We start from the raw sequence: 12,500 nt of genomic DNA, 5'->3' as shown, positions 1-12,500 counted from the left end.
TAGCAATATCCTGTTTAAATCCTTAATTTATTTCACAGACTATCATGAAGGCTGTTGCCTCACGTAACCTTGATTGTATATGATTCGGGCCGCTATGCGGCCCGAACGTCTAGCGTGACGCGTCGTTCACATTGCAGTGCCACCTTACAGGCACCTCACAGTGTGAGAGAGAGTTTGGTGCTCTCCTAAATCCACGGCAGGCTTTGAAAGTACCCACTTCAGAAAGAGGTGACGTGCATCACCTCTCCAATGACCAAAACCCACTTTGTGATTACTCAGACCTGGTATGGCAGACCTGTGGGGAGTGTGCAGTGGTGTACAATGTGAAAAGATAGTTGAAATCGCAGGAGATGAAGTTGAAATTGTATATATATATACTAGAAGTTCGGGCCGCTATGCGGCCCGAACGTCTAGCGTGACGCGTCGTTCACTTTGCAGTGCCACCTTACAGGCACCTCACAGTGTGAGAGAGAGTTTTGTGCTCTCCTAAATCCACGGCAGGCTTTGAAAGTACCCACTTCAGAAAGAGGTGACGTGCATCACCTCTCCAATGACCAAAACCCACTATGGAAGCCGTCGAACTGGTGCGATCTGACGGCATCCTAGAATTTATAGGTAGGATGTGATGTCATGCGTGATGTCATGCTGTCGTGAGATTACGTCACACTGGCGTTGTGTCCATATTCGGGACGACCGTCTCATCGTGATGTCAGATTACGTCACACTGGCGTGATGTCAGATTACGTCACACTGGCGTGATGTCAGATTACGTCACACTGGCGTGATGTCAGATTACGTCACACTGGCGTGATGTCAGATTACGTCACACTGGCGTGATGTCAGATTACGTCACACTGGCGTGATGTCAGATTACGTCACACTGGCGTGATGTCAGATTACGTCACACTGGCCACATACAACGTACGTACATACTGACAACCGACATGGCGCAGGATTCAAATTGTATATATAGATAGATATAGACTTGATACTGACTGAAGAAGAGATATTTTACCTCAATGGGATCATCCTGGCTAAATAAACGATAGATGAAACTCCTTCTTTCGGCTAATGCCCATCACGGGTCGCCTCAGTGCCATCGGCTTCTGTTCTCTGCGTCTTTCTCGGTCACTCCAGCCACCTGCATGTCCTCTCTCACCGTGTCCTTAAAGGAGGAGTTCACCCAAAAAAAATCTTATTTTCTATTAATTACACACCCCATGAAGCCTTGATTTCATGGATTTATTTTGTTTTTTGTGGCATTCCTAAGACAATAATTTGATGACCGTGTGTATTTCCGGTAGGAGACACAAATAATCTACTTTGTGTCTCCTACCGGATACATTAGCCGGTAGGAGACGGGAATCAAATTATTGGCTTAGGAATGCAACAAAAACAAAAAAGAATCCATGGATTCAAGGCTTCATAGGGTGTGCAATTGATAGAAAATAAATCATTTTTTGGGTGAACTCCTCCTTTAACCCTTTAAGACCGGGAACGCATCTGTGTCATTTTTAAGATTTCTTTGGCTATTCAAAAACAGCAGATCTACAAGCTCGTAGCGTGGCACTACTGCTGTTTTTGAAAAATCTTGAAAGTGTGCATAGAGCCTATTGCCCCCTCTGCCAGCCTAGGGAGAGCCCAGAACTGAGCCCATGCCTCGTTCAGTGCATGAGGAGCTAGCGAATCGCTTCTTCTTATCCACCTGACATCTTAAACGGGCTACACCATGAATTTTAACTTTTTCTTCATTTTTGTGTGTTTTTGGTCCCCCCCACCTCTCTTCTGTTCCAACAAATACCCGACTTCGAGCATGCAGGCTTTCATAGGCTATCTGTGGTTTTCATGTAAATTGGTCTGAAAACAGTCCGTCAGATTTGTTCCCCCTGCCTACGTCACGTCTGGGAACAATTCCTCCCGTTTTTCAGTTCTAACAACAACAAAAAAAGTAAAAAAAAAATATTATAAAAAACTTTACTTTTTCCACACAGAACCAGGACATAACATGCATACAAACTGGCTCAATAGCGCCCCGTGCCAAACAGGACAATGTGGTATTGCAGGTGAAAGTGCTTTATAAGCCAGAGAGAAGTTAGTTGGAATGAGTATATCTGAGGCTTGATTTAGGCTCAAACCTTTTGAAAAACGTTTGAGGGACATAAACAATATGATATTAAATATTATTATTATTTTTTAAATTCATGGTGTAGCTCCTTTAAGCATCCTAATGCACCCCTCATCCCCCCTCTGCACATGCCCAAACCATCTCAACCTTGCTTGTTTTATCCCCAAAACCTTCTAACCTGGGCTGATTCTCTCATGTAGTTATTTCTGTGCCTTGTCACTCCTAATGAGAATGATATAGCATCCTCAATGCTGCAACCTTCAGCTACGCCTCCTGTCTTTTTCATCATTGCCATCGCCGTACAGCATGGCTGGTTTCACTACCGTCTTATACGGCTCTTACCAGTGGTGGAAGAAGTACTTAGATATTTTATTTAAGTAAAAGTAGCAATACCACTATATAAAAATAGTCTGTTACCCGTATTCAAAATGTAAAAGTACAAAAGTACATCAAAATATACCAAAATGTACCAAAAGTACTAAATTGAAAATGGCAGATCTACAAGCTGTGTGTGTGCAAGTAGATCGGCTATTTTCAAATAGCCTATGTATAAAATAGGGCTAAAGTTAATGTATGTTTTATAATATCATAATCTATATCTGCAAAGTAACTAGTAACTAAAGTTTTCAAATAATTGTAGTGGAGTAAAAGTGCAATATTTGCCTCTTGAGATGTAATGGAGTAGAAGTAAAAGTGATGAAAACTGGAAATACTCCAGTAAAGTCAAAACAATACCTCAAAATTGGACTTGAGTAAATGCACTTAGTTACTTTCCACCACTGTCTCTTACCCACTCTTGCTTGTACCCTTCTGTCACAAATCACGTCTGACGCTCTCCTCCATCCGTTCCACCCTGCCTGCACTCTCTTTCTTCTTCACCTCTCTCGTGTGTGTGTGTGTGTGTGTGTGTGTGTGTGTGTGCGTGTGCGTGTGCGTGTGCGTGTGTGTGTGTGTGTGTGTGCGTGCGCGCGCGCGGCTAATTTTGCAAAACACTTCGCCGATCAGTGCCACATCTCTTGTGCCCTAGTGAGTCAGTTTTGGTCCAGGGCAGGCTAATTACTTGCTTAATTGACTACATCCTAGATGAATGCTCCTGTTTGAGCAAAACATTTAAGACTTATCTTTATTCTTCCCACCAGTGCAGTGAAAGCTGCCAGTCGAATGTTATCAAGGTTAGTCTGCAGGCAGACTGTTAGAGGCAATGAGTCACAAGCACACAATGGCAAAGATAACAGTGTGGGCTACTAGGGCTAGACACAACAACGGGGCCAGACTCGACAATAGAGCTCACTCAACATCACGGTAGGTTCATAACCATTGAGATTAGAAAGAGTTGCGTCATCTCTGTTCACTACATAAGGCCAATTATTTACAGCAATGCTGGTAAATGAAGAATATTCATGTAATATTCAATCACGTAATGCCAAAACCAATTTACAGTTCATTTTGAATTTGTTTTGGCGTGCTCAGAGATAACGAGAAAAAGAAGAATGCAGAACTAAAGCCTGCCATTGGGCGACCGATAATTCCCAAAACGCTACTTTGTCGTTCCAACATTGAATCTCACCACGGGCGATGATGAAACGGCCGTAGTGTTAATCCTGACCCCTCTTTCTATCTCAAAGGTTTCCTGCAGGCAGTGTTTTTTTTTTAGTATAGTTTCACGTCAAGCACCCCCAAATGTATTTGGCTGCAGACCCCCATTTTAACCCATTAAGACCTGGAACTGTGTCATTTTTAGATTTGAGCTAAAAGGCATTATTTTACACTTTGGGCTATTCAAAAATAGCAGATATACAAGCTCATAGCGCGGCACCGAGTGCCGCGCTACGAGCTTGTAGATCTGCTATTTTTGAAAAATCGTGAAAATGTGTGCAAATCATTTAATATAAATACTTTTAAAGCGAACATTTGTAACTCAAATCTTTGCTTCTGGGGGGTCCCTGGAACAAAATATTTTGATGGGGGTCCGCGGCCAAATGCATATCATTTTGGGGGTCCTTGACATGAAAAAGATTGAACTCCACTGATATAGAAACATACGTTTTTCAGAAAACAGTTGAGATTTAGGAGACATGTAGAATCGGCTTCAGGTCTCAATGGGTTAAAAGAATGTTTGCCAGGGACCCCCCCATAACAAAAGACTTGACTTTTGTCACAACAAAGTCCCACCAAGGGATCCCTGGTTCTCAAAGTGAGAACAACCGGTTCTCACTTTTCTCACTAAACGATTAGCTCTCAGATACAGCAGTGTCAGATGGCATATAAACGTTGCAAGTCTGGCTAACGCCAACCTCCCCTCCCACCCCCATAACCGTGTTATTGCCGGGTCATATTGATGTTTCGTCACTAACGAGACGCAATAGGATCCCCCTAGCTAGCGTGTGGCTGGCGACGAGTGTGCACTGATTAGGGGCAGCTGCGGTCGCTGCTCGACGGCAGCTGTTTTTCCCGGGGGCGCTGAATGATGTTATTGTACCGTTGTTGTTGTTCTTGCCGTTCTTTGTTGTTCTTGTTGTTGTTGCCGTTCTTGTCATTTCACTGATGACTCACCCCCTCTCCAGGCTCACTGCTCCCTGATGAGCCTCTGTCCTCCTCCTCCCACGGGGGAGATGGAGCGAGCTCGACCAAGAGCGTCCCACTTAGGAGCATGTGGAGAGAGCGCATTAGCATTTAGCTGTGACAGATCGGCCCTCCGTACAGCGGCTTAATTAAGTTAGCAGTGAGAAACAATAACAGCTTCTCTAGCCTCTAGCCCACTGCCCACTCCCTCTGTCTGTCTGGCTGTCCCTGTCTGTCCTTCCTTCCTTTCTTCCTCCCTTGTTTTCTTTCTTTCTGTCTTTCTTTTTTTCTTCCTCTCTCTCTCTCTTTCTTTCTTTCTTTCTTTCTTGCTTGCTTGCTTGCTTTCTCTCAGTCTTATTTTCGTGCACTCACTCTTGTCAACTTTTGTTCTGACTCTGTGGAAGGGGTCCATCCATTCCATTTTCTCTTTCTTGCAGTGAGAGAGAAGCCTCTTTGTGCGCTATACTCTCTGTCTGTCTGTCTGGTCTCAGTCTGCCTTATTGCTTTCTTCCAAATGAAAATGTTTGGAGGAAAAAATAAAAGGACTTTGAAGATTGCGGTGTGCCCCCCCCCCCCCCCCCAAAAAAAGAGCCACAGGCGCTGACTTGTGGGCAGGCTGTAATCTGGTTGATGGGATATTGTGGGGTTGGAATTTGTTTCAATGAATATGTTGATGAACTGACACTGTATTATCCCATTAATACCTGGAACGCATCTGTGTCACTTTAGATTTCTCTTGCTATTCAAAAATATCAGATATACAAGCTCATAGCGCGGCACCGAGTGCCGCGCTACGAGCTTGTAGATCTGCTATTTTTGAAAAATCGTGAACAAATATTTTTTGGATTTTTTTTTTTCAAAAAACTGTTAGGATTTAGAAACTTCTTATAGAAGCGGCCTCAGGTCTTAAAGGGTTATTAGAGATGTCGAGATGTGTAGAATGTCGATCTAATCTAATTTTCACATGTTAGAGTGTTGGGTCAATGATCAATCATTCCTCTCCTCCCCTCCCCTCCCCTCCCCTCCCCTCTCCTCTCCTCTCCTCTCCATCGTGCCCCTTATAGGTGCCGCGGCCCTGTCGGGGGCGGTCACCCACACGGTGTCCACGGCGGTCATTGTGTTTGAGCTGACGGGTCAGATCTCGCACATCCTGCCGGTGATGATCGCCGTGATCCTGGCCAACGCGGTGGCCCAGTCCCTGCAGCCCTCCCTGTACGACTCCATCATCAGGATCAAGAAGCTGCCCTACCTCCCCGAGCTGGGCTGGGGACACCATGAGTATGTATACAGTATATACACACTGCAATGCAGTATATATACACGACACCAGTGGTTCTCCACCAGTGGTCCGGGGACCACCAGTGGTCCTTGGGGGGGCGGTTACCAGGGGGTCAAATCTTTGAATATATATTTATTTTCTAAGCGAACCTTTTTTCAAACGTGCCAACAGAGAAACAGCGCTTTAGTGACATCACAGAGCCCCCAAAAAACATACCCTCCCCCTCATTATCATAACACAACAGGTGTGGGCATGAGGAGGAGGAGGGACTAGGACAGGTGGGTGGTGCTAAGGCGGTGGAGGAGGTGCTAAGGTGAGAACCAGGCATAGTTAATGAACTGGAGGCGTGTCCACATAAAAACATTTTTTTTAACAATTTCTGTACACTTTTTTTTTTTGAAAAAAATCCTTACATAATAATAATACCTTATGATCAGGTTTTATGGTTGAAAAATATCATGGCACTCCATCTTTAATTTCCACCACTGGAGTGCAGTCTGTGCTGGGGGAAGGGGATATGGACATCATGGGACTGTGAGTGTGTTGCTGGGGGAAGATGAGAAGGAGAGTGTGGTGCAGTGGTTTCCAAACGGTGTTGCCAAGGCACACTGGTGAGACGAGACCAGGTATGCCATGGGGTTTTCTCTTGACAGCTACACTTTACTATCGCCATACAACCACACGAAAAGTTATGAATTATTGTTCAATGTATGTGCACTTGTGCGCACTCATTTCATCTCGTACAGAACAACAGGATTCAGGTTTGAAATCGACAAAGTTGCCTGTTAACCCATTAAAAACTCATTCACTGCCAGAATATTTCTGGCCGCGTTTGCCCACTGCCAAGATTTTTCATTGAAAAAAAAAAAGTACTCAGGAGCCGAGAAAAAAAAAGTAAAAAAGAATGTAAAAAAAACAACAACATTTTTTATTTTTTAAAAAGTCTTTTTAGTCATTCTAGGCAGGGAATGAGTTAAGACCTGGGGCAATTCTTAAAACAGTTTTTTGAGAAAAAAAAAACATTTTTTTTTCCCCCCAAGATTTTTCAAAAATAGCCAAAGAAATCTAAAGTGACACAGATGCGTTCCAGGTCTTAATGGGTTAATATTACTGCTGCTGTGCTTTTCAACTGGTAGCTAATGATTTTGAAGTATGTTGCTCAAAGGCACGGCGGGGAAGCCATTCATGACTTCCTTCCCACATTTGGTGCGTTACTGGCCTGTGGGGTGTAGTCATCTGACTCTCATGCCAGGGAAAGGCTTCTGAAATTGAGCATTGAGTGTGTTGGACAATAATCACCTCGTCATTTACAACTAAACGTTGCTCTTAAAGATGGAGTGCCATGATATTTTTCAACCCTAAAACCTGATCATAAGGTATTATTATTATGTAAGGATTTTTTTTCAAATTTTTTTATGATAATGAGGGGGAGGGTATGTTTTTTGGGGGCTCTGTGATGTCACTATGCCCCTGTTTTTGGATTGGCACGTTTGACTCTCAAGGTTTCAGCCTCCAGGAAAAAAATCCAAATAGTCAGAGAAGACATGAAACACCATAAAACCACCAGCGGGGGCCTTAATGAAGTTCTATCAACCTCATAGACACATGAAAAACAGAAAAAGTGCAAAACCATGGCACCACCTCTTTAAGAATATTTTTGAAAACATTTGAAGCGAGAAATAGACGATGCAGTGACATAAAATGGATTCTATGTGATACCACTACACTTCCGTGTTTTCCCAGGCGGCCGTGTCCGCCCGGCACAACACTTATGGAATACTTCCATTACCGTAAGAAAGGAAAGACTTCGTTTGGTTGTTACTTTTGGGTAAATGTATACATTTATGTATTTAGTAGCCGTGTAATAAGCGGGATAATGTACCCTTTGCCCGGTCGTTGTTTATAAATAACCACGCTCTACCAAACTCATTTGGCATAGTGTTTGTAGAATCCACTATGCGCTTTCCCAAACGTGTGTGCGCAAGATAGCAAATTTTAGGGAAACACGCCCCACGGGCACACCTCCAGGCACAAATAACGGAGTCGGCATGATGTATAGCGGGTAGTGTTGTGGCTATAAGATACCGTTTAGGGACAGTTCCAGCTGCCTTGTGCGTAATTCACGGGTAGCGGGTAGCGCTAAGGGGTAAGGCGCCGCCCAAGATAGAGCCCTTAAGTGCCCAATCTTTACGAATTTCCTCCCAGCTAATTTGTTTTCCTTGGTGTCTATTTTTGGCGTAATACATTTTTGCACAGCCAGGTGCAGGCTGTTACCTGTAATGAGGCGTGCATTTACACAGGCAGTGTAATGTAGCCAGCAGGGGCGCATGCCAGCCAGGTGAGGCATACAGTTGTGTTGACTGTGGCCATGACGTCTGTATGTAGTGTAGAAGAAGTAGCTTAACGTTTGGTTAGACTATCTAACTGTATGATTAATGATGTTTGCAAATATTCTTGAGCAATAAACAGAGCGGCAAAGGTAAATGTCTGGTCGTTGTAATTGGTTTGTGCGTTACACCGCCGATGGCTACGGCGTGCATCAGTTAATCATACCGACATGGAGCCAAATATAGTGACTTAACCCATTGAGACCTGGAACTGTGTCATTTTTAGATTTGAGCAAAAAAGCATTATTTTACACTTTGGGCTATTCAAAAATAGCAGATATACAAGCTCATAGCGCGGCACCGAGTGCCGCGCTACGAGCTTGTAGATCTGCTATTTTTGAAAAATCGTGAAAATGTGTGCAAATCTTTGAATATATATAATTTTAAAGCGAACATTTTTAACTCAAATCGTTGCCTCTGGGGGGGTTCCTGGAACAAAATATTTTGATGGGGGTCCGCGGCAAAATACATATAATTTTGGGGGTCCTTGACATGAAAAAGATTGAGCACCACTGATATAGAAACATACTGTAGGTTTTTCAGAATACTGAGATTTAGGAGACATGTAGAATCGGCTTCAGGTCTCAGTGGGTTAATGGAAGCCACTACACTCACAGGGCTCAGGGCCGTAGTTGAAGGAGGGACTGGGTACCTTAGGTGACCTCTGTTTCAGCTGGACAGTTGGGGGACTGTTTCTACCCCAGGAGAAGCCTTCTGAGATTGAGACTGTTGGACACATGGGTCATTTTGTCGGGGTGGAAAAGAAAGCATGCATAATACATATCTGTATTTAGAAAGCCATTAACGAAAGATTGAACATAGCTTCTTGGAAGCAAACTATTCCAGGATGTAGGTGTGCAAAATAACATCAGTATACACAGACATTGGTGTAGTGAATGACGCCATTATATATGTGAATATGTGTATGTATGCATACACTAAATAATACACAACCTAAAATATACAGAATGTCGAATGTCGTTCAATATTTGTTTTACCAACACACAGATGTAAAGGGTGTTCGATAGCACTGATTTATGGGAAAAAATGCAAAAAAGTCAAAATGGAGCTGGTTTCGGCCCAACAGCAACAAATACAAAATATAAGTGGAAGAATAAATATACATTCATGCAGCAGAAGGCTGACTAAAGTATTAACATGCTTTAGTCATACATTATGCAAACAGCGTATACTAGGCCAGGGGTCTTCAACGTTTTCAGGCCAAGGACCCCCTAGCTGAGAGAGAGATGAAGCAGGGACCCCCTACTCTATAGTGTATAACATTGTGTTTCAGATTAAAGTTTTGTTTTACTTAGTCTGCTATTGTTTCCCTCTACACCTATAGCCTCTTTTCCAAAAAATAGCCGATCTACAAGCTCTCAACGCCTCGCAGCGCGAGGCGTTGAGAGCTTGTAGATCGGCTATTTTTGTCTAATGTTCAGAAAGAAATCCCTCAGAAAAGGAATTCTAGGATTCAAGAAAAAAAACTAAATCCTATCACACAAAGATTTGGCGGACCCCCTATAGTAGCTCTGAGGACCCCCTGTTGAAGACCCCTGTATTAGGCGATGAACTATAGCAATGCTAGATATTATCCAAAAGCATACAATGTATGCAAAGAGATGTACATTCCATGTGTGCTATGTTGGTGAAGGTGTAATGACAGGTGAAAGGGATAGTTCACTTTCAAAAAAACTTTGGCTCGTTTTATCGTCTACTCAGGCCTTTGTGAGCCCCCCAGACAGTTTTTAAGTGGCTCGATTCAGTATTTAGATTTTTGTTATTCATTTTGTCAGACACGCCCCCTTCCTATTCAAACCCATTGTAACTTCAAACTCCATTTTAACCATGTTAGATTCATCAAAAACACCCGTCCTTGGTTCTGGTGACTCCTACCGCCCCCCTAATGCGCGAGGGGGGCGTGTTTTTTCAATTACTTTTTATATTTTTGGGGGAAAATGATAAAAATTTAATACAATAAAAAAATAAAATAAAATAAATGAAATAAATTGTCGGAAAAACACGCCCCCCTCACGTATTAGGAGGGCAGGGTGAGTCACCAGAACCAAGGACGGGTGTTTTTGATGAATCTAACATGGTTAAAATGGAGTTTGAAGTTACAATGGGTTGTTATAGGAAGGGGGCGTGTCTAATAAAATGAATAATAATTATCTAAATACTGAATCGAGCAACTTAAAAACTGTGAAAGTGAAATCCCTTTAACCACTTAAAGCCTCCGTATTGAAGGGAAGGCTTTCACCAAAATAATAAGAAAACCGAAAATACACTATAAAGCCCTGAGGGACACCGGTTTAAGTGGTTAAAGACAGTTGGGTTCAGAGGTCTGATACTGTAGCTTGAGAGAAAAAGCTCTTTCTGTCAGTGGTGGAAAAAGCACTCACATCTTTTACTTAAGTAAAAGTATCAATACTGCAGCGTAGAAATACTCTGTTACAAGTAAAAGGTCGGTAATCAAAATTTACTTGAGTAAAAGTACAGAAGTATTGGTATCAAAGTATACTTAAAGTACAAAAAAAATACTCATTATGCAGAATGTCCCATTTCACAAGTTTTCAGATGTATACAAATATTTTGAAAATAGCAGATCTACAAGCTCACAATGCATTGTAAGCTTGTAGATTAGCCATTTTCAAATGGCCGAAATGTTTATAGGGCTGAAGTGGTTAACTCTTTGACTGCCCTTGACTAGATAACGCGTCAATTGCTAGTTTGTCCAGTTGGCCGTCGACGCGTTAGACGCGCGTTCATTGTTTAATCTCTGGTCGCGCTATTCTGGTAATTTTTCATCATCAGGTTGACTTTAGGATTCCTTCAGACTCCCCGGGTTCCGGTTTCATGACGCAGATTCGTTTCCGGTTTTCTTTTTTTTTCCCCCGGTCATTTTCGGACAGAATAGGGAAACACACGGTTTTTCACACGGTATAAAAAACTAACGGAGAGCTCCACTTCTATAATCTATAGTCTGGGTGACGAACAGTCATCACCGTCGTGTATCACATCGTCATTTTGGCCGGAGAATCTGCGACCACGTCACATCCGGTTTGACGTATTTGACTGTTTGAGTCTGTTGGGGGTGAGTGAGTGAGTGAGTGAGCCGATCGAGGTGTCTATTTGCTGGCCTCTGCTGGTGGAACCATCGTATGTGTTCAAAACCGCAGCTAGACAAAGTGTATATGAAAATGAAATTACAAAATAACAAAACAAAAAAAAAAACACGAAAATCGCTGGCACCGGGGGAGTACTTTATGAAAATACTCTGGCAGTCAAAGAGTTAACTCATTGAGTGCCATTCACGTGTTTCACGTGTTTAAAAAAAAAGAAAATGTTTTTGTTCAGAACCCAAGATATTATTGTCTGAAGATTTGCAGCTCCATCCACTCCTTGTTTAACTTATAACTGAAAAAGGCTGTATCTCGCCTTCCAAAGCACTTTTTTTTCTACTTTGAGAAAAAAAAAGAAAAAAAATCGCACTGGCCAGAAATAGCTAGAAATAATTCTGGCACTCAGTGAGTTGAGTACAGTACTTGAGTAAAAGTGCTTAGTTACTTCCCACCACTGCTTGAGAGAAAAAGCTCTTTCTGTGTCTCTCTTAGGGTGCGTTCGAAAAATACAGCACTGAGCGCGCTGGCCAATACAAACTAATAGGCGAGTGTGCTCCGGTGCGTCATTTTCGGACGCACCCCTAGTTTTAAGGTGAAGGCTTCGTGTCAGCGTAGGGGTATGCCTCACCACTGCGGCAAAAACAGTTCATAGAATGGACCTCTATGGAGCTGTATGTATTCATCCCTACAACCTTAACGTGTGTGTGTGCAGTGCAGACTTAATGCAAGGACTTTTAAGTGCTGCAGCACTGGGCAAAAGTGAATATTAATAAAAATATATGATATTGAAGCAAAAAATATTGCTGAAGGAGCCCTAAAGCGGTGAAACGCTGGTGAAGCGAAAATGTGTTCCGGGCTACCACGCCCTCTACCACAGGCTCAAGCTTGTAGATCTGCCATTTGTTTTTGAAAAATCATGAATATTTTGTGCAAATCGTTGAAAATCGTCCGGTGTGTTTTTGAAAGCGATAACATTTAACTCAAATCTTTGCTTCCGGAGATTCTACAAATATCCTAACAGTAAA

The 12,500-nt window shown here is 42.7% G+C and overlaps 1 protein-coding gene across 1 annotated transcript in view; it reads left to right on the top strand.

The window, feature by feature from the left end:
- The window catches only part of LOC311050142 (chloride channel protein 2-like), a gene marked incomplete at its 3' end in the record, with an annotated part of 256,197 nt that overhangs the window by 180,886 nt on the left and 62,811 nt on the right, over positions 1-12,500 (top strand). Inside the window, exon 15 of the mRNA XM_084064112.1 lies at positions 5,752-5,965. Within this exon, the coding sequence (XP_083920238.1) occupies positions 5,752-5,965 (214 nt within the window). The remainder of the gene's footprint in view (positions 1-5,751; positions 5,966-12,500) is intronic.

The sequence above is a fragment of the Gymnoscopelus microlampas genome (assembly GCF_963454915.1).
Source record: "Gymnoscopelus microlampas genome assembly, chromosome: 8".
Classification (NCBI taxonomy): domain Eukaryota; kingdom Metazoa; phylum Chordata; class Actinopteri; order Myctophiformes; family Myctophidae; genus Gymnoscopelus; species Gymnoscopelus microlampas.
The sequence above is the reverse complement of the archived record's forward strand: the minus strand, read 5'-3'. Positions and strand labels throughout refer to the sequence as shown.